The 26,242-nt window shown below is 37.9% G+C and overlaps 1 protein-coding gene across 1 annotated transcript; it reads left to right on the forward strand.

Annotated features, from left to right (window-relative positions):
- Nucleotides 1–1,896: 1,896 nt before the first annotated feature.
- Nucleotides 1,897–26,242, forward strand: IL6ST (interleukin 6 cytokine family signal transducer). Its single transcript, XM_062513962.1, has 16 exons — nucleotides 1,897–1,948; nucleotides 4,829–4,909; nucleotides 5,467–5,778; nucleotides 7,568–7,700; nucleotides 8,921–9,081; nucleotides 9,395–9,546; nucleotides 11,950–12,109; nucleotides 15,754–15,836; nucleotides 16,702–16,921; nucleotides 19,127–19,303; nucleotides 20,039–20,137; nucleotides 20,748–20,894; nucleotides 21,820–21,960; nucleotides 23,153–23,249; nucleotides 24,550–24,631; nucleotides 25,481–26,242. The coding sequence occupies exons 1-16, from the start codon at nucleotides 1,897–1,899 to the stop codon at nucleotides 26,204–26,206; spliced, it is 2,823 nt and encodes a 940-aa protein (XP_062369946.1). The 3' UTR covers nucleotides 26,207–26,242.

The raw sequence follows: 26,242 nt of genomic DNA on the forward strand, positions 1-26,242 counted from the left end.
TAATTAGAAAGCAGTTAGTGTTTGGGTAATCAAAATTCCTTGAGGATAGTTGCAGCTTTTAGATGGCTTTAAGTACAGTCTGGCTTGTTATAAAACATCAAGCAGCAGCTGCTTTGTGTAGCATCCCTGGTTCCATCTCCCTGAGCTGTGTGGATTCCTAGTGGCAGATTATCTCTTGAGGCTGTAAACATAGGTCTTCATTTTTTTTTTTTTTTTGGAGGCATTTCTGGAAATCCAGATTCCCACTACCTTTGTTCTCTTGTGATTGATGTGATGATGAGCCTTAATAGAGACTGATCATCTTCCTGTGGTGCTTGTGGTGTTATCTATGTTTCCTGACTTCCAAGCTGGCTTTGCGGGCAAGTACCTGTTATTTTAGCTATTGTTTCTTAAACTGGCGTTTTGTACAAGATTTGTAGGTCACTTGGACAGGAGTTGCCACTTCTCTGAAATGGAGAGATAACCCATTATAAAATGACATATCACTATGTTCGTTTTGGGGTAAATCTCATGATTTATGAAATAAGATTAATTTTTAAGATTTCTCTCTTGCTCAGAGTAAGTTAAGGCATGAAAGCCTGATACTAGTTCGCAGACTGTTAGTCACAGATTGATCTTAAAACTCAATGCTGTTGCTACTTTGTGCATATAAAGTTTGATTTTATGGCTGTTATTAGCTTTTCAAAGACGCTGCATGAAGCATCAATTTACGGATCAGGCATAAAGGCTTAGTGCTTTCCTTTCAAAATGGCTGCAGGATGTGAAGAATAATACAAGTCCCATTTGATTTGGACATTAAATGGAGTGATCTCATAGCATATGAGTTTTATTAAGTCTGTCTTTACAGAAGTAATCGGAGCATTTTAACAGATTTTTTCCTCTTCGAGGTAATTTATTTTCTGTCAGTTAAGGACTGTCACCAGCAGCATTCTAAATTTACCGTGTTGTTTTTACTCAGTAGTATTTTGATGGATTTTGATCTTTTGCTGCTAAACCATGAGAATAAGCTGGCAAATGTCTAAAGTCAGTTACTTTCGCTGTCCCCCTTGCCTCTTCACTTAGTGATCCACAACAACTGCATAGTATAGTGGCTCTTTGATTTTGTTTGTTTTTAATAAAAAGCATCTGAACTGACTAGCTGTTTCAGTGTTCATTCAGCAACAGGTTCAGCTTTCACCTTAGATAAATATACACTGTACCAGTCAGTAAAATATAAAACTTGGGTTGAGTTGTGCATAGTGACTGAAATAAATGATTGAGTTTTCTGTTGTTTAGATTAACATCTTAGTCTGACTTAAAATTGTTAATGGTGAACAGTTAGTGTTTAGCATTACTGTTGAATGATGGCACTATCTTTTAAGGTCTGGTTAACTTACATGCTGGGTTCCTACACTGTTTTTACCTGAGTGTTTTTACACACTCTGGATAAGAAGACTCTGATTTGAGTAGGAGTATCTTGCCCATTCTGATATGAAGTGTGGGTCCTCGTTTTGTTAGTTTTAAGTCCCACCACTTATTTTGTTTTTTCATTTTCTTTTATGGCTTCTATGTAGGGAAGATGGATGGAAGTGTCTAGTGTAACTCTGGATCTTTCCCCTGGAAATACATTTCAATTAAGAATCAGTCTTGTAAAAGCCGGAGACACTAATGTTTTTAAAAATAGCACACATTAGAAGGGATTGTAATAGCCCTTTGTGGGTTTGGAGGTGTGTAGCTTCAGTCTTCTTCAAACTGCATTGATCATCAGGGGGTGGGGGTAAGTAAAATACATCAGAACAGCCTAAAGCAGGTATATGCTGAATTGTGACATGCCTTTGACACTATAGTTTTAGCTGCTTGGTTCCCATACTGTAGGTGGGTGGGCTTTCCATTTAACTCTTTTGCAGGTGATGGCGCATGAAGCTCTATTTTCTTGCCTTTGAGGAGCTGACTGCAGTGGGTTCGAGTGGTATGATTTGTGGAGGGTTTATTTGTTCCCTCAAAACAAATGCTGAACATTCCAAACTGCAGGGTAGTAGGGATTTGAACTTCAGTCTCTTATGCGTGAATGAATTGGCTTGTGACAACTGAGATGTTGTTTCTGAAGTCTGGAAGGCAGTTGAATATAGAAATGGCATTTATATGAATAGATAGGAATTTAACTTTAATTTCCAGTGAAAAATCATCGTTTAGGACAAAATGTGTGATAATTATATATTATTGTTTACTTATTAAGTTGGTTATTGCTTTTTATTTATTCTTTTAGTTGCTTTGCAATATGATTTTAATAACCTGAGCCATACTTAATAACTGCTGGTGTGGGAATCAGTGAATAGTTCTGTGGAAATATTGTTTGACTTTAATAAATAATGACCCTAAAGAAAACAAGTAACTTTGTAATGATGTAATAGCTTAGGTGACCTGCAGTTATTCTAAGGTGGGCATGAATCATGATAGCAAATGTGAGAGAAATTAAACAACATTGTAAGAACTTCCCTTTTTACATCTGTTTCATTATTGCTCCTTCGGTATGAAAGGTGCTTCTGCTGTTCTTTTGCAGCTTTTGGCAATTAGCAGTGAATAAGAGCCCCTGCTTCTTTCCACCTAGCTTGTTGCCCTCAGGCTTCTGATGACTTCTGATGAATTTCAGATCTTTTGCAACTCAGATTGTTCTGATTAAATAATTTAAATTAATCTTGCTTGAAATAACAGATCTTAAGGTCTGTCCATAGTAGAGCTCAATAGGCTTTGATTAACAAGCAATATTCTAGTTAGTGTTAACATAAGTCATTAAAGCAGTAAACTAGTACTAAAAGTAAACCACTGTGTTGGTTTTATTTTTAGTGATTTAAACTAAAAGAGAATGCTCTTTAGAATTTGGTTGCATTGAATGTAAAAATTTATTAAAATTTTTTACACTAGTTGGGATTTTTTTAAATGCCAAAATTCATGTGTGGTTTAGAAACCTTATTTTTTGGATATTGGAAACTTCCAAAATAAGCAAGAATCAATTTATGTGGTTATTGTACTGTACCCTTGTAATAAATATCCAAATACACATTGCACTTAAAGCAGTATAAAGTGGTTCTTCTATCCAACTCAGTGAGAGTATTTCAGTAGGACATAGAAAAAATTAATAGCTTTTTGGTTCTCAATGCCATGTAGCTACAGTCTGATGACAACTTGGTTTTTTTGTCACAAACAGACCAACAAACTTCCAGTGACAGATACTTGTTAATATAACATTTGTCAAGTATTTAAATCACAATGTTTCTACTATAACATTTCTATATAGGAATTTTTGGTGAGCTTTGAGTAATGAACTTGCAAGCATAAAAGCAAATAAAGATAGTGCTGGGTAATTCTGATGGCCTTTATTTTAGTTCTAACTAAAGACCTCTAGGTTGATGAAACTGCTATAAATGTTTGATATCTGCTTTCATTTAGTTGTTCCTTTGAATAGAGATTTTCTTTACATTACATTGCTTATCTTGATTTGTAAAGCAAAAACGGCTTAGTTGTATTGATGTGTGAGGAATGAGGTTCTGGCTTGGTAGTGATCCATGCTTTAAACGTCTGCCTAGTTTTACTTATATGTGAAATGCCTTGTGTCCTTCTGTCACTACTATAAAGTAAATGCAATAAAAGCAAAAGTGTGTTTACTGTCTTAAATTACAGTTTCTTCTGATAATAGTAAGTGTATCTTATTAATTTTCCTGTCAAGAGAGTATTGTGGAATCCCCTTAAAATTTTTAGTGAGTTTCCTTTTATGGGGTAAAGTTCAGAATACTAGTTTCCAAGGAAGTTGTGTCAGGTTAGTGGAAAACAAACTTCAGAAACTGTAAACTATCTCATCTCAGATCTTAGTAAACCTAAAGAGGCTATGTTTAGTTTCTAGGTGTAAGAATAGTATGAAGTCTGCTTCTAGAAAGCAGCTTGTGAAGTAAATGCCTTATTTCACTAAGCCAATCTACCTGTTCTTGTAAAGGTAAGTAAATGTAGCTAAAAATAATAGAGCTCATATGCTTAGTAGAGAATGGTCACTTGCTTTTTGTAGTTTATGACTGCTTTAAAACTCTAAGTTGAGAAAACCAGAATAGACTTAATGGCTTCACAGCAGTGGGGATGGAAGCTACTGTGTGAATTCTTCAGTTTCTCCTTAAGTCTTTTTTTAGAAATGTCAGGATTTGAGAATGAGTGGGCTCTGTTGCAATACAGAAATAAATACTGTGTTATAAAATGTACTTTTGCGGAATTGCAAACTCCCTTGGTAAAATCTGAAGAATTAATTAGTGCTTTTTCTATAGTAGACAACAGTTCTTATCATGCAAGCATTCTGCTTTGTAATTCATGAATGTATTTTAAGTCACTCTTGTAAATGAGACACATAGTTTTGTGGTGAGCTGTTCTTAACCTTGTGTGAAGCTTTTGTATCAGTGCCCTTGAAAGTTAGGTACATATGATAAACATAATCAAATTCATAGGTTTATATTTTAAAACCTGAACTAAAGTATTACACCCTGTATTCTAACTGAACCTCCTACAGAGTTACCAGTGAAAAGTTTGTTTTCATATACAGTGTGAAAACCTAAAGCTGACACATTTCATAAACTTGTGATTAAAGTAGTTTTAAACAGCCTCAGTATTTTTACGTAAACATTTGATTTTGTTTTAGCCGCAAGAAAAATGGAAACAATATGCCCATTCTAAAGAGAAGATAAAAATGCTTCCAGAAAAATAAGTGTGTATATGTGAGAAATTATCTTAGAGCAAATACAAATCTGATTTTAACATTGATCTAAAGTGAAGAATAATAGTTAAAACTTAAAAATATCTTTCCTTGTTACAGAAATTCTGTGCAGCATGTTTTCTAGGTGGAACTGGGTGGCCTGTGGCTTCTGTCTGCTGTTGAATATTTGTTCTCCTGATGGTAAGAGTTTTGTGTCTCAAATACCAAGAGGATATAGAATTAGTTACATCAGATGTTTGAAGCACCTGCTTGCTTTTTGTTTAGCTACTTGTTGGATGGGGGCAGAAAGCAAGGTGTGTAAAGACAGACATACCTAGTCTTCCGACTAGTTCACAACCACAGAGGTGCATGCTTAGCATGATTTTCCTATGGTAACTTAATTAACAGAAAATACTTTATCAAAAGAGTAACCTCAAGTACAATAGCTTCCTCCTTCAAAAGATATGAACATGCAGCCCTTGGTTTTCCTCTAAGTGCCTCTGTTTATGCATAGAGCTTTCCTAGCTTGGTAAAATGTTTTTCCAAAGCCTAATGAGCACTATGCTGCTTTTTGCCCTTAAGTCTTCATGTGGTCTACTAATGCATTTCAGTTTTATAATTGTCAAGTAACTATTTAACTTGCTTCTTAGATGCATATAGTGTTTTTGACATTGCACTAGTGATGTATCAGCAATATTGATTAGGGAATGTTGTGCAGTTTTTAAAAAAAAAAATAAATGTAAAATTTTTCTTTTTAGCTTCAGGCGGACTTGTGCAGTCATGTGGTCACATCATTCCAGAGTCACCTGTACTGGCCCTTGGTTCCAATTTCACAGCCTTATGCATCCTGAATGAGAGTTGTCTTGACTTTGGCAATATCTATGCCAGTCAGATTATCTGGAAGATCAAAAATAGAGTGGTACCTAAAGAACAGTATCGTGAAATAAACAGAACAGTTTCCAGTGTCACATTCAATGACACTTCTTCACTGGCTACTCCTCTGACATGCAACATTTTAGCAGATGGACAGATTGAACAGAACATTTATGGAATTACAGTTTCAGTGGGCTGTGAGTACAGTTTTTAACATTTTATTCTGATCTTAAGAAAATTGTTTCTGAGAAATGGGAAAACGCAAAAAATAAAGTGTGTACACCTTAAGCCACTTATTTTTATTGCCTCAGTTCCTGGATAATTGAGTAAAAATATTGTCAAATTGCATACCAGCACAGCTGCTCAAAATGCACTGAATAAAGTTTTCTAAAAAGTAGAAAATACTCTATAGAGTATTTCAGTGTTGATATAGGGAAACACATGGAACAACAAAAAGCGGCAGATTTGAATTACAGAATGAAGATGGGTATTTAACTGAAATAGAAAGTAGGAAATTAACTTTTCCTTACTTACTGATTCTGTATCGGAGTTGGGGGAAATACTTCTAGGTGATGTGTCCTGAATTCATACTAAGATTTTGAAAATAATGTTTTCTTCATTAATGGACTGAGAAGTATTTAGTCAGTCTGTTGCTAAAGCTAACCTGAATTGCCTTAAGGATGGAACATATTATTTGCCTTACTTTACCTCCATACCTAAGAAAATAGTTTTAAGTACTTATAAACTTCATTTATTCTAGAATGAGAGCACTTGCATGGCTCAGACCAAGTGCTTTTAGACAAGACTGTCTTGAGAAAATCATGTGAATAACATAATATGCTACTTCTTAATTACTTGGTGTCCTGTTAGTAGTACAAGTGTTGTAGTGTCCTAAAATATCACATGATATGGCTGATGAATTATGTTGTCTCCTAGTGATGGCAAAAGGTACTGCAGCTGCTCAGTGGTCTGCATGTAAAAGGCCAGCTTGAGTTGACAATTAAAAGTGCTGTGCTTCTAGCATGAGTTATAAAATGCTATCACAGGAAAGTAATGTTTTCCATCTCAATTTCTGAGGCGTAGATATTGTACCAGAAAAGAGATAATAAAAAATATTTTAAGAAGGTAAAAGATATGGTCAGGTAAGGACAGGTTAATTTTTCTAATACTATAAACATAATGACAGTATAGATGACATTCTGCGCTTGTAATTCATGTTGCAAGTCTTGAGATGCACTTTTATTTAAAGCTACTGTATTTTGACACTGTCAGTTAAACTAAATAATGAGACTAATAACAGGTTTGAGAAGAATAGAATTATTCAGGAAGAAAGCAATAGGCTTCATAATGCTCTATTGAAACTAGCACTCTGCTGGAAAACAAGTAAGATTCTCGAAGTACATTATACTGTTGTAAATAGTGATAACATAGGAGATAGAAACAGACTTTGTATGTTGTAATTTGAGTTTAAAAGAGAAAGAAAATAGTTTTGCTGCGTTCTGAAGAAGTTCCTTACACACTACAGTGATGAAGATCCTTTAGCTCTCTTGCGTGGGTTTGCAGCTCAAGCTTCTTCCATACCTCAGCGGGTATCAAATTGCCCTTTAGAGCTCAGGTTACTGGCAAAGTTACCACATGCCAATTCAGTACTGATTATTAATGTATTTTTCTTCTGTGTGAATTATAATATATTTTGATGAGAGGTGGTTAATGCAGGATTTTCTGCTTCAGAATGAGAAGTTTTTGTTGTTACTTACTAGCAGGTGCTTAATCCTTAATACAGCCTCTTGTTTGTCAAAGCAGCTATGTAAGCTTCTTGACTTTGATTGCAGGATGATATCCAGCACTTTTTGCTACATCCTTTAGAAAAAAACTTATTAAATACTTCTGATTTTTGCAGAAATCGCTCTAGTGGGACACTTAAAAAGATCCTTGCTCGACTGAAATGTGTGTATAGATTAATTATTGGTAACTCTCTCTGTACAGTGGCCCCAGAGAAGCCCAAGAACTTAAGTTGCATTGTGCATCAGGTGTCAAGATTCACATATGTTATGACTTGTACCTGGAACCCTGGAAGGCACACATTCCTGGATACTCAGTTCAGGTTGAGATACAGCTGGTAAGTAGTGCTCTATAGAATATCTAAGTAATTCTGAAGAATATTTTTATGCTAACCTAACAGTACTTGTAATTTCTGATTATTTGGAAGAGTTCTTAATGTAAGTCCAGTTTTCTGAAGTATTTCTGTCTGTCTAGTATGAGGGGGTAGGGGAGAGTTTAAAAGGTAATTCAAGTAATTCTAAGTCAGACTTGAAGTTTTGTTGCTGAACTTTTGGAGTAATGGTTATCTCAATTTTCTGTTCTTCAAATACATTATTGGTGTGGCTTGAGTACAGTACATCTAATAATAGGGGACTGTACCCAAACTTCTACACTTTGCTGGGTTGACAGTTCTATCCCATTCTAAACAAGTAGAAGATACAATTGCAGGAAGATCAGACTTACATGACTTTTAAAGGTCTGTTTCAATCCAAACCATTCTATGATTCTAAGCAGAGAGACTAAAATAAAATGACTGAATTTTGTAAAGGTATTGTCTATTTGCACTTCATAGGAACTGTGAACAAACACTATTCTGAGTTAATCCAAGCATTAAAACTTCAGCAAAGTATTTCTCCTGTGAAAGCAAATTAAGTTGCTTTCTAAAACTCTTTAGATAGTCTCTCATAGTTTAAAATGGAATGAACAGGATTGTTGCATTGCTCTGGAAACAGGAATGATTGCCTATAGCTTTCCAGCTACCTCATTCTGATGAAGTGTTTTGGTAACAGTTGAGTAGAAAGTATGCACAGATAATGCTTTGCCAATTTTCTGATGCCTCTAGAACTGTCTAGTGTTAGTGTAGCAGAAAATGGTGAACAGAAGTTACGTATTGCACTTCTAACACTGTACTCTTGACAGGTATGTAGGTAGCACTGACTACATTTCCTAATGTGTTACAGTTACTGACCATATTGCTTTTGATTAATAGTATCAGTTCTTGTTCTTTTCTTTTTTTAAGCCAAGTCAGGTTTTCATACAAATTTAATTCTGGTGCTCTAGATTGTACTTTTGAAGATATGTGACTGGAAGAGATTTTGTTTGGTTTCAGTTGTAATGCAATCAGGCATTTGTGGCTGAACAAGCCATTCTCACTTTTTCTTCCCTCTGCTTACAAAGTTAAGGCAGAGGTGAAACTTACAAGATAAATTGATTGCTTACTCTGATCTACTTTAAAATATTCTCAAAAGAAAACCAAACACTGCTTTGTATCTTACTTTTTCTTTCTCTTTTATTTAGGCCAGAAGAGATTTTTCCTGACTGTGTACCAAAGGATGTAAACAATTCTTGCACCATTACTGATATTCAGTTCTTTGTTAACACTGAGATCTGGGTAGAAGCAACAAATGCACTTGGGAAGGCTGAATCTGATCCTCTTGTTGTTGATCCTATTGATATTGGTAACTATATGCCTCTTAAACCTTTAATAGAAAATTACTGCTGCTGCTGCAGCATATTGCTGAACTAGTATATTAATGTTTCTTCACTGTAGAAATTATCACTGCATAAGTGTTGTTGAGTAGAGCTTGAACTGTGCTGGGCAAAGGTAGGGATGGTGAGAGATCTCATCACAATTCAGATAGCAAGATATTTGTTTAGTAGTCTGATTTAAGAGTGTAAAGTAGCACCCATTTCAGGTCCTGAAAGACTTTAACAGTGTGCCAGGCATGATTAAGTACAGCTGTGGATTTAACTTCACTTCTTCTCTTCTAGTTAAACCACTGTCTCCACAGAATGTATCAGTCAGCTCAGGAGTACTGCCTACTGTTCTGAAGCTTTCCTGGGAGAATTGGATTTCAGATGCTGTGATGACACTGAAATTCAATATTCGCTACAGGATTGTTGGTGACACAAACTGGTTGGAGGTAATACCACTAATGTTCCTGGCCATGATTCTGCTGTAATCCAGCCATCTGTCAAACTGGAGTTCCATCTGTTGCACTTCCCAGCATTCACTTTCATTTCATTGTGTCTTACATGGCCACCCAAGGAAGTTTATCTAGCTTGTTCATGGAGGCTGTGATCTAGGTATTTTTTGGCAGTCTGAGTAAAGTGATCTTCTCATATCTTTGTGGACTTTTCTGCAGTCCTCCCTGTCACAGTGCAGTATGTTTATTTTAAATTTTATTCTGCACATGCAATGTATAGAAAACGAATGAATTTTCATCTTCCCATGTATATGCAGAATGAGTGATCTAAATGTAATTCAAAGCTTGGTTAAATACTGTATCATGCTGGGATGCATTTTAGAACTTATTCCAACTGCAGTGGGGCTATGGTAGGTCCAGGCAGGGCCACAGGCTGGGATGGAGTGGCTGGAAAGCTGCCCAGTGGTGAAGAACCTGGCAGTGCTGGTGGCAGTGTCTTAACATGAAGCCAGGGTGTGTCTGGGTGGCCAAGAAGGCCAATGGCATCCTGACCTGGATCAGCAATAGTGTGTCCAGCAGGACCAGTGATTGTCTACCTGTGTTGTCACTGGTGAAGCCACACCTTGAATCCTGGTTTTGGGCCCCTTGCTCCATGATAAGGCACCGAGGTGCTGAGCAAAGCATGTCCAGAGAAGGGCGTGGGGAAGGGTCTGGAGCACAAGTGTTAACGAGGAACAGCTGAGGAAGCTGGGGTTATCCAGCCTGGAGGAAAGAAGGCTCAGAGATGACATTAACACTTTGCAGTTACCTGAAAGGAGGATGTAGTGTCAGTCTGCTCTCCCAACTAACAAGTCCTCATCCCAAGTTAGGACAAGAGGAAATGGCCTCAAGCTGTGCCAGGGACAGTTTACATTGGATTATGAGGAAAAATTTCTTCTGGAAAGAATTGTCAAGGATTAGCCCAGGGAAGCTGTAGAGTTACCATCCCTGGAACTGTTTAGAAAAGGTCTAGATGTTGGTACTCAGGGACATGGTTCAGGAGTGGATTTAGCAGTGCTAGGTGTCTGGTCTCTTCCAACCTAGATGGTTGTGTAATTCTGTACAATCTGGCTGCTTTGTGTACATGCCTCAAGTGTGAGGCAGTTAAGAACAGAAAAAGTGTAAGGAGTAAACCGAACCTGTACTATGATGTGTTCCTGTCATCAGGAACTGTGGGATGCTTTTCTTTACATCAACCTGTGGACGTGTTTTTAATAGCTACTTGGGTTTTCCTTGAATTAAGTCTTCTCTCAGAGCAGTAGTATTCCTGCAGAGGCCCAGATGTACTCTGAATTCTGTGAGTTATTGGAAGGAAGATTGTTTCTGGTTTTACCAAAATACTCTGTTTGGAGCAGGTAGCCTAACACACATCCTTGTGACTAATGTGGCTTTAGATGCAGAAGCTATTAAGCTCACCTGTATTCGTATTTTAAAAAGCATTGTCCTGTACAATGTAGTCTGCAACTCCAGGATCTGTGGGTGTTGTCCTGATAGGACAAGAGGACAAGTTCTTCTAACTTTTATTGTTTTATTTATTGCTTGTAACATACACACAGAACAAATTAAATAGTAGATTTTAAATCAGCTGAACTTGCTCAGCTGTGGTCAAATTGGGCTGTTTTGATAATTCTTTGCCCTCAGGATTAACCTCTTAACTGTCCTGCATTTGTGTTTTATCTGCTGTCATTTCTTGCAGGGGTCCTCACTGTAAAAAGCCTTTAGTTGCAAGTGGAATAACGTGAAGAGTCAATATGTGTACTTGTGTCCATTATCTATTCCACCCTGCTTCCCTACATACCTACTGAGAATACTTTTCTGGCATTTGGTTGCTCACCTAAGATACATGAAAGAGCTTGTGAAAATAATCCATAAGCAAAACTACATATACTCTAAAACTATTCACTCAAGAAGCACTGTTCTGGATCAGTAGAAGCAATGATCCTGCACTTTTAACTTAGAGTAACCAATACTTTTGGAATCAATAATCAAGCAGGTAACCTAGCAAAGCTTTGAATTGTGAGGTGCAGGGTACTACAGATTAGTAAGCAGCAGATTTGTGTGAAGGAAGGAGAGAGATGTAAGGTAATCTGAAAAAAAAATAAAAATTTTCCTGAGATAGCTGCCTGACTCTTCTAGTGTATGTATGTTCTTACACCTGATAAAGACACACAAATCTGACTGAACCTTTACCAAACAATGTTTGAGAATTGACATTTTTGGAAATGAGAGGGAAGAAAAGCTTGTTTGTTTTAAAGGTGTGTGAGTGGTATGGAGCCTTCTTGGATGATAGCTGAAGTAGCACAGTAGTACTCAGCTCTGCAGTATTTTGATCAGTGTTTAAAGTCTTCATCACACTTGCAGGTTCCTTCTGAAGATACAGCTTCCCCAAGAACTTCATTCAGTGTTCAAGGTCTCAGACCTTATACGGAGTATGTCTTTTCCATTCGTTGCATGAAGGAAGATGGAGTGGGCTACTGGAGTGACTGGAGTGAAGAAAAGACTGGGATTACCACTGAAGATAGTAAGTAATGTATAAAAGTAGGTCACTGACTGCTGAAGTGTGTGAGTGCTCAGTAGTTTGGCAAAGGCTAGCTGAAATGATGTATCCTTGCTTGAGCTGCTTGCTTGTGTAAGCAGAAAGGTCTCCTGAGTTACTTTCAGCACTGGCTGACTTGACCTGTGCATTCCAAGGAGCATGAGAACAGCTTCCCATTAAGCTCGTGTCGAGGTGCTCCCTGAACAGCTAGAACAGTGGCAGGGAAGAAGAGCCTTCTTCACGGAAAACTGTATTCTCAAAGTCTTCTGGAAGAAATCTAAGCTCTATGCTTAGTTTTTTATTCTGAAGATTATTCTCTGTAACAGGAGTTATCTAGCCTAGAAGAGGTTTTCTTAGTAGACCTATGGCCTTAGTTAATGAAGTTTATAAAGTTTTTAAATTTGATGTTTAGGAGGCTAGTAAAAGTCATAGGTGAACAATCATCAACAGTTAGGAAGCAAGATTTTAGTCATACAGGATGCATAGGCTTCTTCACAAACTTAATAAAGCAGTGATATAAAATAATATGCATATGGCAAGTGTAGCCTCTTGTGCACTAAAGCATCTAAATAAGACATTCTTGTTTACTTGTAAATTTTAACAAAGTATTCATTTTTATTTCTTTTCTACTTCGATAGCCTGCAAGGTTGGCTTTGTTTCTGGCTTATACTGGTGTATACTGATGCTACCTCATTGGGAGCCAGTGTTACGTACTTAATACTCAGCAGGGAATCTATTAAATCCAGTTGCTAGAAATACTTTGTGATAGCTATTTAGCTTCAGTGTCAAGCTGATTGGTATTTTTCTGGTTTGTAAATGTGCTTTAGCTTTTCCTGCTTGCACCTTTATGATCTTGTTTCTGTAATAACTGTGTGTTCCATAGTATCTTCTAAGGCGTGTCTTTTCTGAACAGTCTGTTCACTGCAGCGTTTCAGTGCACATCAAGTTAAGCCAATACAAGTTTCATTATTAAAACAGGTCGGAAGTTCTTCCTGTTTTATCTGGATTGAGTTCATTTGTCATCTTAGACAAGAAATAAGAGGGATTACTGTAGTTGTTTAAAACAAGTGGAATTTGTATCCATGATGGCGTTGCTTCAGTTCTGTCGCAAATCTGGGGGAGATACTGTAAAATTTGTCAATATTCTTGTCTCTGCTTTCAACTCCAAATCATAGTATGACTTAATTTTCTTTGTTTTCTATCTCGGGCTGTGCAACGGTGATTTCAGGACTGCCTGCCTATTTAGGTTGCATTGCTGTTCTGCTGTGGTGACTCATTTTGCAAAAATAGTACTAATACTGATTAAGTACCTGTGTCTTACTTGAGACTCAGAGTAAAGATGTTACAAGATGTAGCAAGTGAACATCAATCATGTTAGATTTATATGCTCTATTACACAAGATGTATAGTTGCTCCATTTTTCATTTGAATCCAGTTTGGGTACTCAAGTAAGAGCTCCCTTTGCCTCAGTTCATAATTCTTCTCTCACAATGTAAAGCATAAAAGATGAGATGCACGCTGTCTGTATACTTGGTACTGAGGGGTGTTTGTGGTTAAAAGCCAAAACCTCATAATACACTGAATACTGTGAAAGAACTCTGAGAAGAAAGTCTTACAAGATTAAAGATATAATTCATTTTGAGATTAATTTTCTCTTGGGACTAAGACCTCACAAAAAATTGGCCACTTTTTCTTGTTTTGTGCAGTGTTGTATTAGTTGGTTCACTTTACTTTGAAATATTGTCATAGTTACCTTGAAATGGAATTTGTTGTGGAAATGCCACTTTTTCATAGTACAGGTGCCAAAATGTATTGTAGTGTACAAAAGTACTGCAGTTCTGTTACCCTTTTAAAATCAAGGTGTCTTACTGCCAGGAGAAATTTGTCTCCTTGTTAACTCTTGTGCACTTTTCCTTTTTTCAGGTAACTTGATTTTGAGGGGTAGGAACAACACTGGATGCAGACAGTAGCAAGGTTTGCAGGGTGCAGGTGTGCAGGGCTGTAATAGTTTGTTTGCTAACTGTAATATATTTATTTTTTGTTGTGAAATAGAATTAGGAGTAAAAGTAAAGTAGGCTTAAAACTTAAAGTTTTTCTTTATTCCCTTTTTATTAACAACACAAAGAAGAATAATAATAAATTCAGAACAGATTTTTAAACTAGTTTTTTTTTCCTCCTTTTGTTACAGCATAACATACAGGGACGCTTCAGTCAGTTTTTTACTTAAATAATTTTTTTTAGTTCACTTCTGTGAGAGGCTTTTTTTCTTGTTCAGCTATAAGAATTTTTTACCATGAGGAAATTATCAGTTCTCTTGATTTCACTTATTTATGATTAATATGTGCTCGGGATTTGTTGTTATGAATTTTCTTCCACTTTATAGTTTTTTCAGAACTGAGTTGCGGGCCATGTTAAAGTTCTGGGGTATTACTTTTAAAGATGAGCTACTCAAAGGCAAAAGTTCTTTTCAGCTCACTTTTTTTTGTTCCTACTTCATTTCTTGGAACAGTGATCTCCCTCTTTTCCTCGGGGTAAAGGATTCTTCAAACCCTTTACCCTTTGCTCCACTCCTCATGTTTTTGGTTTTTTTTATTGTGTAAAGGAATTTTTCATGAAGTACAATTCACTCCTATAACTTAAAAAAAGATATTTCAGCTAACCTTTATGGTGTCTTTTCATTCTCTTTCCATTTAGAAACTTAGCTTTTACTTTATTGACTTTAGTGTATTTTTTCTGTTCTTCTCCCTTTTACCCAAGGAAAGATAAAAGTTTGTAAGTTTTATTTGAGCATTGGGGGGAAAAAAATTAAAACTTTACACAGAAGTTGCAGGAGTTGGGTTAGGTTATGCTGGAGCTTTGTCAGGATTTCAGGCTATTTAGATTACGCTGGAGGGGCAGGACGAAAACTGCAAAGCGCATCCAGAGGAGAAATGGGTGCCAAGGCCGTGTGTCCATGGCTTTCCCCCGGCGCTGCCCGCCCCCAGCTCCAGCCGCAGCCCGGGGGTTCTCCCTCTGCCCTGCCCAGCACACAAAGCCCTGGGGGCTCTCCCGAACCGGGCCCGGCTGCCTCCCCCCAGCCCGTGAGGGCGGCCGGGCGGGCTCGGCCACCCCAGGGCTGCTCCGAGCCGGGGCAGGGCAGGGCCCCCCGAGCCACGGACACACCGGGAAAAGGGCGAGGATCCCAGCAATGGGCTCTGCTCCCCTTGGCCACCGGGACCCCTGGTTAAAGACGGGACCCAGCAGCCTCTGGAGCTGCTCCCGCCTGGGCCGCATTGGAAGCGGGCCCGGGCCAGGTCGGTGTTACCTTTGAAAGGTCGGCAATGCAAGAGAGCTTTCCTGGGGTTCACTTGCTTCAAATATGATTAACGGAGATAATTTTTTCCAATTGGTTTCTCAGGCTGTCAGCAACTAAACCAACCTCCAATCGGTCCTAGCAAGTCACAGAGGAAGTTCTCATGGAGAGAGCCTTCCTAGTGTGCCCTCCCTCCAGGGTAAAACCAGCACAAGGAAATGCTTTTTACTATGTTTTGGTTTTTTTAAGAAAGTAAACATATAATGATAATCAAAAGATTAATTCAAACAGATTAAGCAAATATCCTTCTCCTCTCAAACACTGTTTGTTTCATCAGAACCATCTAAAGGACCACCCATATGGAGGATCATTGATAAATCTCACTCACCAGCTTCCTGGACTGTGCATCTAATATGGAAGGTAAAGTGAATTGCAAAAATTGAGCATTCTTTTTAAAACATTAATTTTTTAACTGGAAAAAATCTCAGCCTTGAGAGATGGCTGGGATAGTATACAGTTTTTTGATAAGTGAGTGACTTTGGTATTCTTATTTTAGTAATTAGTTATGAAAAATGAAATGTACAGATGTAAAGGCTGTAATTTAGCTGACACTCATCTGTGACCTGAAGTACACAGAATATACTTTCAGATTCTTCATTTGTTGTCCTTCTGGGAATTTGGAACTGCTGTTTGAGCAAAGCATAGCTTCATGTCATGCCTTCTGCTGTAACCTGAAACGTGGCAGCACTGTCTTGACAGTGATACCCCATCTGCAAAATCCATTAATTCTTGAGGTACTGCAGAGGCCAAGGTTTTTAAAAACAGCACTGGGCATTTGTGTGCAGTAAGGCTGCAGTGTCCAACTGGATGATTAGTCCAGCTAATTGGGGATCCAGAAGGATCATTCCCCAATCCCTGCTTTCCTTTGGTCTATAAACTGTCATGTTCGTCATATTAACACAAGAAAGGTGTGAGATGGCTTTTATGCCGTTGTGTTTTTGTAAAGGCACATATAATGGAGACTTTATCAAGAGATAGAGAATTTTACAGAGCAGCTTTTATTAAATCACTAGATATTATCAAAGAAAAGAGTATTTAAACCAGAAATAGACTTGGGAAGTGACTGCTTTATAGAAATGTGCCCAGCTTATTTATGCTTTTTTTCAATGTACAGGTATTTGATTTATGGGACTTGTTCTTATGTTTTTTAATTGTGCCATAAGGACGATAAGGGTTACATTACATTTGTTGAGTATCAGCTTAATCGAAGATGTGTTTCTGACAGGCACTGAAGCCATTTGAAGCCAATGGGGTAATCTTGCAATATGAAGTGACTGTCAGAGATAAATCATCTCTTTCCAATCCAGTGAAGAAATACAATGTTACCAGCACCAATCAGACCTTACAGCTGCCCGAAGGGACTTATGAAGTGACTCTGATTGCCCGTAACAGTGCTGGGGCCTCTCCTCCATCAGTTCTGCTTATCCCAGCAACCAATTCAAAAGGTGAGTGTCATAGTAATGCCTATGTCAAGTAAATCTGCATGGCTCTTTTTATAAAAAAATCTTCAGTGTCATAAAATAATACCTTTTACTTGGGCACATATTACTGAATTATCTACAGTCTCATACCTTCTGTATATACTGCCATTTGTGTACTTGGTGTTATTTGAAGCTATATGTGTTGTTCTGCTGATTTTTAATTTTTACAGCTTCTGTGTACTATATTCCTTGTTGTTTCTTTCTTTAGCATAGCAGGTATTTTTGTGTCTTTATTAAAAACAAACACACAAAGGTTGGTATATACTTATGTATATACTATTCTGCCTTTGATCCTCCTTTAATTTCCTGATCTCCCTCCCACTCCTTTCTTTGTTTGTCCTAGTCTCATTCAGTATCTTACCTGGTTGTTTTGTCATCTGCTTCCACTATTTCTTTACTGCTTATATTGTTTTTTCTTATGTTCTTTTCATTATGCACAACTGTTAAGGACAGGCTGGTTTATCCTTATTTCCATCCTTTTCTTAGACAGTCCAAACACTGACAGGATAGAAAGAAAAAGGTATATGGATAGATGCAGGTGAGCATCAAGGGAGACAGACTCGTACTGAAACTGTTAGATTAATTAATTAAGGGTATAATTCAAACAAAATAGTATTGCAACTAGGAGGAAGTACTTAGTAAGGTATCATATATAGTATGTAAGCATATAATACATATTATGGATTATGCTGAGTTGCAAGGGACACAGGTATCTCAAAGCCCAGCTCCTGGCCCTACGCAGGTCACCCCAAGATTTACACCATGTGTCCAACAGCATTGTCCAAAAGCTTCTTGAGCTCTGTCAGGCTTGATGCTGTGATCACTGCCCTGGGGAGCCTGTTCAGTGCCCAAACACCCTCTGGGGGAAGAACCTTTTCCTCATAACCAGGATAAATATCCCCTGACACAACTCCAGGCCATTCCCTTGGATCCAGTCACTGGTCACTCAGAGCAGAGATCAGTGTCTGCCCCTTCTCTTCCCCTCATAAGGAAGTTGTAACTGCAGTGAGGTCTCCCCTCAGTCTCCCCCAGGCTGAACAGACCAAGTGGCCTCAGCTGCTCCTCCTATGGCTTCCCCTCAAGGCCCTTCTCCATCTTTTTTACCCTCCTTTGTGTGCTCTCTAATAGTTTAATACCTTCATTATATTGCAGCACCCAGAACTGCCCCCAGCACTAGAGGTGAGGCTGCCCCAGAGCAGAGCACAGCAGGACAATCCCCTCCCTTGCCTGGCTGGTGATGCTGTCCCTGATGGCCCCAGGACACGCTTGGCCCTCCTGGCTGCCAGGGCACTGCTGGCTCATGTTCAACTTGCCCTGGACCAGAACCCCAGGGCCCTTTCCATGGCACTGCTCTCCAGCCTCTCATTCCCCAGTCTGTCTGTACATCCAGGGCTGCCCCATCCCAGGAGCAGCTCTCATTGAACTTCATACAATTGATGATTGCCCATCTCTCTGTAATCTGTGGGGGTCTTTCTGCAGGGTCTCCCTCCCTCTGAGGGAGTTAGCAGCTCCTCCCAGATTTGTATCACCTGGGAACATGCTTAGTGTCCCTTCTAGTCCTGAGTCCAAGTCGTGTATGAAGCTGTTGAAGAGCACAGGGCCAAGGATGGAGTCCCAGTAGTGACAGGTCCCTGGTCTGATACCACCCCATTCACTGTAACTCGTTGTGCTTAACTCATGAGCTAGTTGTTCACCTAACAGGTGAACAGGATGTGTTTATATCCAGTTCTGGGCTGGACATTGCATATACTATCTACTCACATATATATATATATATATATATATATATATATATATATATATATGTACACACTGTACATAAAGTATGAGTACTTAGTACACTTGAGTGTAACTGATACACTTGTAAATTTCCATTCTAGGTCTGATTTCTCTTGAAATGAAACCTTTTTTATGAAGAAAGAAATATAGTGTCCATGAGAATAGAGAAGTTGAGTCTAACTTCCAGTTTTTAAATAGCCTGATACTGCTTTTGGAGCTCTGATGTAAAGAGCCATGTGTAAACCTCCCAAATTACAGAAAATGGCATTTACGTTTACTTCGGTTCTGTCAAATTGCTACCATTACCCAAGAGTATCAGCATTTGCTAGAACCACTTCTGTCATGAAAAAACTGTCAGTATTGATCACTTTTCTCTTTTCTTTCATACAGCTCCTGTGAAGAATCTTAGAACATTACCTAAACATGACAAGTTGTGGGTAGGGTGGACTGCTCCTAACAGCTATGTTCTTAAATATGTGATTGAATGGTGTCTGGTGTCCAGCAGCTCAGACTGCATCATAGAATGGCAGATTGCACTAGGAGATGTTCAAGGTGTCGAATTAAAAGGTATTTAGCTTATAAATCTACATATACTTGGTAGGACACTCTAAACCTGCTTAATATTCTGAAGATGAGAAACATCCTCGTAGTGGTTAGAGTTTTATTGTAGATGGGTTTAATGCTGAGAGTTTCAATTAGTTTATTGTGAATGTATGGAAGTATTTGTATATTTTTGTCAACTATACAACTGTATCTGATCTTGTTTTGAAATTTCTGTAATGTAACAAAAAGGGGTTTATCTTGATTTTGGTTTTAGTATTCTAATTCTTGGAAACCATTAAATTACTGAAAAGGCTGAGCTCTTTCAAAATCAGATTCTTTGATTACTGAATTCAAACATTAAAACTTGATCAGCTTTATTGTTCTTTTGAGATTATGATCATTATCTGAAATTGGTAATTTGGGGAGTTAATGCTACAGACAAATAAAGGCTTTCTATTTAAAATAAATTAGACAAACCCCCCCCCCCCCCGACTTCTTTGAAGTCTACTTATTAAATTTTACATTTGAATGTGTACCATTATATTGTTCCCTTAGTTAATATTTCACAGGAGTGTTGTTCCTTTAGTTAATGTTTTGGTGCAGTGTATCAATGAGCTCTAGAAAATACTCAGCTGCATTAGGTACAAGTGCATGTAGTTAAACAGCAAAAACTTGGAAGCCTGTATCTGAAGTAAATGAGAGGGATGGTGAGCAATTTGACCATCTGTGAAACAGCATCTTTTAAATTACTTTTATTAGGTATAAAGCCTTTCAAGTGTTACTTGATAACTGTGTACCCTCTGTATGCTGATGGTCAAGGAAGTGGACAGTCTGTGAAGGCTTATCTTAAGCAAGATCGTAAGTATAAAAATCATCACCTTGAAGCATGTACACTGACCCTTTTTGACAAAAAATAAAGAAGCCTTTGCTTTAATGTGGACTGTGTAATGAAAAATTGCTTAGTACTTGAGGGTCAGGTGACATCATTCATCTTTCCCTTCTGTTATCATCCATTCTTCTTTTTTACAGTGTTTGGGAACTAGATGGATGGCTGGCTGTGGCTGGTTTTTTTTTCTGTTTGTTTTGTTTTGGTTTTTTTTCCAAACCTTTATCAGATAATTAGACATGAATTTGTTATTTTGTTATTTTAGTGTTGTAATATATATTATATTTATAATGGTGATACTTATATGCTGATATATTTTAAATTTCAAGTGTGAAATCAAGACTTAAGTTCATTTGAAGATTTCCTGCAATGTGCTGATTTTTCTTTTCATATCTGTTTCTGAGTTTCTTTTTTAAAAACATCTCTGTAGTGTCTATGTTGTTTGAAAACAGTACTTTCCAGATGAGTTAGTCAAACTATTCCATTGAAATTTTTATGCTGTAACAGTTCAGTGTTTGTAATACGCTGCTTCTGTGAATGCAAGATTGCTAATCCAAAACTAATCTTCATCTTTCACTGCAGGTCCTTCAAAAGGACCTACTGTTCAGACAAAAAAAGTAGGAAAAGCTGAAGCTGTTTTGACGTGGAACCACCTCACAGTTGAGGAGCAAAATGGATTTATCCGGAATTACACCATCCTTTATAAAACTATTGATGGAAATGAAACAGGTACCAGAAAACAGAAATGTTTTGTGGCATTGAAGCGTTTCATCTGTCTCTTTCATAATATTTGTTCCTGAAAAAATCAGTTTTTTTCAGAATCAGCAGAATCAGTTATACCTGATAGTCTGTTCTGAGAATGTAAAGCTGGTATCTGAGCCATAATACCCCTCCGTACGGAACAGAAGGTCCCTAGTAAAGAATTCAGAATATTTAGTCTCTATATAGTGGGGTACTGAGTTTAGTTTCTGAAAGCTGATTTGTGAGTATTGTGCTCCCATACTGTTATCTAAATACAGAATGGCATGGTGGTATATCAGGATGATAGCAGACCATTCAAGATACAAAAGGAGCTGACTGCATTTAACTATGATTAAAACCAAAAGAAAAGGAAGCAGGGAGGAGTCTTTTAATCCTCCTAGAGTTGTAGGTCAATACAATGCTGATGTAGATAATCTTGTTTGAAGTGCATCTTAGTTCTCAATAGTGTGTATGACCTACAAGCATACTACAGGCAGCTGGCACTATCAAAACTTTAATTTTTAGATTTGCTTAAATTAGAAGTGGCAGGTACTTGCGCATACTATTCCTTACCTTATTTTTCTAGTCAGTACTAGCAGTTCCTCGTTAGTGCTCTGTATTTGGCTTACTAGACAGACTTTAGGCCTCAATTGTACTACTCTACTGTAGTTTAGTTTAGGGAAAAAAAACTGGGGGAAAAAATCTTAGAGGAAATTAAATGCAGAAAGAATAAATCTTGGCATTACTTGTACAAATTTGTAGCCTTTGACTGTTGTGTTTTCTGTCTGCTGTGTGTTCTGCTTAAACTACCTTTCATGTCTGAAGCTTTGATGTCTTAAAGTTGCTGTTTTTGTGGAGATCTAGTTTGTTTGTAGTTTGTAGAAAACTAGTATAAATTTCTTATTCTCTTTAGTTGTGACAGTGGATCCTTCCAAAACAGAGTACACCCTTTCCTCTCTAACCAGTGACACACTGTATACTGTGCGGATGATGGCATCCACAGATAATGGGAGCAGAACCGGTCCCGATTTCACGTTTACTACACAAAAATTTGGTAAGGCAGAGTGGCACAGTGGGTAGAGGTAGGAGTTGATGTTGCAGCATTACAGTGGAGCTCTGTGAAAGGTGTTTTAGAAGGGGAAGGTGATTTTATTTTAAAATTTCAGTTACAGTCAATTTGCAGTGTTCTTAATACCTGGATGGCTTGTCTAGTGCATTTTCACTAAGAGGTAGTTGAGTCAGGATTTTTCTGATTATATAGAGAGCAAGATATCCTCTGCAAACCTCATGAATTGCACTTTTTACGTCATTAAGCATGATGTTTCGGATGTGTTTTATGTATACTTCAGGTTATTGTGTTTTACCCTGACATTTCATGAGTCATTAGGATTTACCAAGTGCCCTTGCTTCTTTTGGTGTCCAGTGGCACCTACCCCTAATCAGAGTATTTCTTTTAATCTTGATAAGGTGTGCTGAAGCTGTAGAGATGTGTGCTTGTATCTTGATCTGCTGATGTAGATACCAGTCAGCATATGTCATTCTTGGGGCCCTTCCATGTTCTTTCATATCACTATGAAAGTTTTCTACAGTTTTTTACAGAGTCTCATTTTGAGCTGAATTTATTGTATGTTCAGATTGAGTGCTTCTTAAATGTAGGGGTAACAGCAACATTACTAACTGAATTTAATAGTGGAAGACACTTAAATTTAGAGGAGGCTTTTTGTTGTATAGTGTTGCTCTTCTCCCAGGTTTACTTAAGAATGTGTAAAACATTGGAAGGAGTACATAACAATAATGCAAACTTTTGTGTTTGCAGACAGAGCGCTTCATGTACAGAATAAACTGATGGATGAGTAGTGTTTGTTTACTTTACTTACTTGACCATGACTGTGTTATGACAGCACTGGGGCACTGAAACACCTGGGCAGCAGGTGAATTGACAAAAGATGTTACTGTCATACCTGACCAAGCTACAAAATTATTTGCTTTGCCAGTACTACAACTTCTAGATCAACTCAGAATTGGGTTGATTTAAGGCACTAGATTGTCAGGACAGAGCTTTTCATGTTTTCACCAGGAGGCACTTTTCATATCGTGAAAAGGTTCTTCTGAATGTGAAGATTTGAGACTGAGCATTGAGGTATTTCAGGTTCTTCCTAACCTTCTGGAAATATGTACAGCTGTTAAGGAACTGAGTTCCTTAAATGCCAAAGCGGGCTTTAACTGCTTATTTTCACCTCCTTCAGGAAAAGGAGAAATTGAAGCCATAGTTGTACCTGTGTGTCTAGCATTCCTGTTGATTGTGCTCCTTGGAGTTCTGTTTTGCTTCAACAAACGTGACCTGTAAGTATAAATTAATTCCTCTTCCTCTTATATTTCTGAGCATAACAGAAACAGCAGTTATTTATACCAACCCAGTTAAGTATTCTTCAGTTAGAGCTGAAAAAGTCAGAACATAGCATATATTGATTGGTATTAAAAACTTGTGTTTTCCTTGAGAAAGCAAGGCCTCTTCTCACACTAATTCCTTACTGTTATTTGCAGGCATACTAAATGTTCTGCGATCCAAAACTGAAAGAAAATTAATGCTTTCCTTGCTGGACATAGTTAGGATTAGCTTTGTTAGGTTTTGGTCAGGCTATCTTTCTTAGTCATCCTGTGAGTGGAATTATGGTCCCTAGTTTCTAGGAAATCTAGTTTCCCTAGGAAATCTCTTCATTGTAATTGGGGTATTTAATTACAACATTGACAAACATTTAAGCTTTATGGAAGAAAAAAAGAACTCAAGACATCATGATCTCCTGTAGCTCTTTGCCTGTGTGCTGGGAAGCAACCTGCCTCCTCCTGCTCCCCCACCCCAAAACTCTTGTCTGTGGCTTTAACCAAGATGTCACTGCTGGAGTGTTTCCCCTGGCAAGGCATAGCACCTCTCCAATGTCCCTGTCAACTATACTTTCTTTCTAATTAAAGACAGTATTTTATGCCCTTTTGCTTTTGACTTCCCTGCTGCTCCTAGAATTAGTTCTTTATGGACATCAGTTGGAAAGCCCATCTTGAATTGTTCTTCATAGTTCTCCTACAGAGGATCTCTTGTGGGAGCCTGTTCATAAAGAGCAAGATAGGTGTATCCGTTTCAAAGCTGGTTTGGTTGGGGGTGATGTGTCAACAGAAGCTTCTGATTTTAAGTAACAGGACATTCTTGGGTGTTAAAAAGCAAGTTTTCCTTACAAATATTTTATTTTTAATTGTGAAGTTAGCTTATATTTTGACCTTTTGGTATTCATAGTTATATTAAAAAGGAGCAGGATTGTATTTTCATACTGGTATGCATCATAAACTACCTAAGTAATAGCTCTGTACATTCTAGAGTGCTCTAAATTTGAAAATCTCTCACTGTAACAGTTTGCTCTTTTGTGTTACATTGATAGTTGCATCTAATGTGTGGAGAAGTTAAGTGTAGTGCTGTGTTTTGCTAAGTAGTACAGCCTCATACAAAGATGAAAAGTAACCCAGAAAGCATTCTTATTTGGAATGCAGAATTTCTATCCAAGGGAGTAACATCCTGGATTCTGCTGTAGTTTCTATGAATAGGGAATTTGGGGAGTGCATCTTATGACTTCATTCTGTTTTTAATCCTTTACAGAATTAAAAAACATATCTGGCCTATTGTACCTGATCCATCCAAGAGCAACATTGCGCAGTGGTCTCCTCAAGTTCCAGCTAAGGTAATACCTTCCTGCATCCTGTCTCTTCCTAGTCTGCAAGGTTTCAGATAAACTAACCAGTGGGAGTCTTCTAGCATACTTGAAATTCAAGGAAAAACCTGAATATTGAGTTTCACTGACACTGTGATACATTATGGTTAGAAGACTTTATTGCGCCTGTAGATTCAGCATTAGATTTACATGGCTCTTAGCACAGATTCAGAGTCTAGCATGGGATCTAAAGTTGTGAGTTAGATTCAGTTTACTAGTTGGAAGGATCAAGTACTGATTTCTTTGCTCATTTATGGGAAATCAGCATTAAAGAAACAATTCACAACTCCCATTCTTAAAACCTTGAAGTGACTTATTTGCGCAGTTGAGTCATGAATGAGAGAGAAAGCTATAAACAGTTCCTCATGAATAAGAAGATGACAGAAAAATCTGTGCCACATGTGGGGCAAATGACCAGGCAAATTCTGTTCAACAAATTGTGGCTAATTTCTGTGAAGAAGCATTCTGATGTTGAGTATATTATTTGAAGTAATGTGTGGTTCTCAGTACAGAATGTTCCTGCGCTACGCAGCAAATGCTTCTATGTTAACCCTCTTAAGAAAAACTAAAATAAGAACAAAGACTTGCTCACACATCCACTATGATTTTAGGATAGCCTCATAATTTACACTCTGTATTGGAAACAAAGCTGTATCCTTCATTTTTGTAACGCATGCTTTGGAGATACCGCCAGACTTAGTAAAGAGAACTTACATAAAGAAATTAAAAGGCATTACAAATAAACATTAATGTATTTATTGAGGCTTTTGATTTTTAACATAACCTTCCTCTTAGGCAACATGCATTTCTTTCTTTCAGCATAACTTTAATTCCAAAGATCAGATGTACCCAGAAGGCAGCTTTACAGATGTAAGCGTTGTAGAAATAGAAGCTGACGACAAGAAGTCTTTTTCAGAGCAAGATCTAAAACCCTTTGACTTGCTTAAAAAGGAAAAAAGTACTTCAGAAGGGCACAGCAGTGGTATTGGAGGATCCTCGTGCATGTCTTCTCCTAGGCAAAGCGTCTCTGACAGCGATGAAGGTGAAACAACACAGAACACTTCAAGCACTGTACAGTATTCGACTGTAGTGCTTAATGGCTACAGAGACCAGACACCTGTACAAGTCTTTTCAAGGTCTGAGTCAACTCAGCCGCTGCTAGATTCAGAAGAGAGACCAGAGGATCATGCTGGAGGAGCTGACAGTCCAGTACAGAGGCAGCAGTATTTCAGACAAAATGGTGGTCAGGATGAAATCAACACAGACAGGCCATGCTTTGAAAGAACAAAGCAGATTACTCATGCTAATGAGGGAGATCTTGTTGGATTTGTTCAACTGCAGATCTCAGGTCAGAGTTCACAGCCATTGGGCCTTGGGATGGAAAAAAATACCCAGGAAGCTGCTCTATCAAATGTTTTACAGACATGTACTGAAGGACAAACTGTGAGACCTGAGACAGTGGAAGAAAGCCCACTGTCAGTTGATGAAATGCCAAAAAGTTACCTTCCACAGACTGTGAGACAAGGGGGCTATATGCCTCAGTGAGAGAAAAGACTGGCTCTGTTTAGGCCTTCGTTAGTG

The sequence above is a fragment of the Cinclus cinclus genome, chromosome Z, assembly GCF_963662255.1.
Source record: "Cinclus cinclus chromosome Z, bCinCin1.1, whole genome shotgun sequence".
Classification (NCBI taxonomy): domain Eukaryota; kingdom Metazoa; phylum Chordata; class Aves; order Passeriformes; family Cinclidae; genus Cinclus; species Cinclus cinclus.

Bases quoted from the DNA above. Each gene is read 5' to 3' on its own strand.
- IL6ST (XM_062513962.1), top strand. From the start codon at position 1,897: ATGAAGCTCTATTTTCTTGCCTTTGAGGAGCTGACTGCAGTGGGTTCG. The intron at 19,304-20,038 runs GTATTTAGCTTA...TACTTTTATTAG, and splicing joins TCAAGGTGTCGAATTAAAAG to GTATAAAGCCTTTCAAGTGT. The intron at 21,961-23,152 runs GTAAGGCAGAGT...CACCTCCTTCAG, and splicing joins GTTTACTACACAAAAATTTG to GAAAAGGAGAAATTGAAGCC.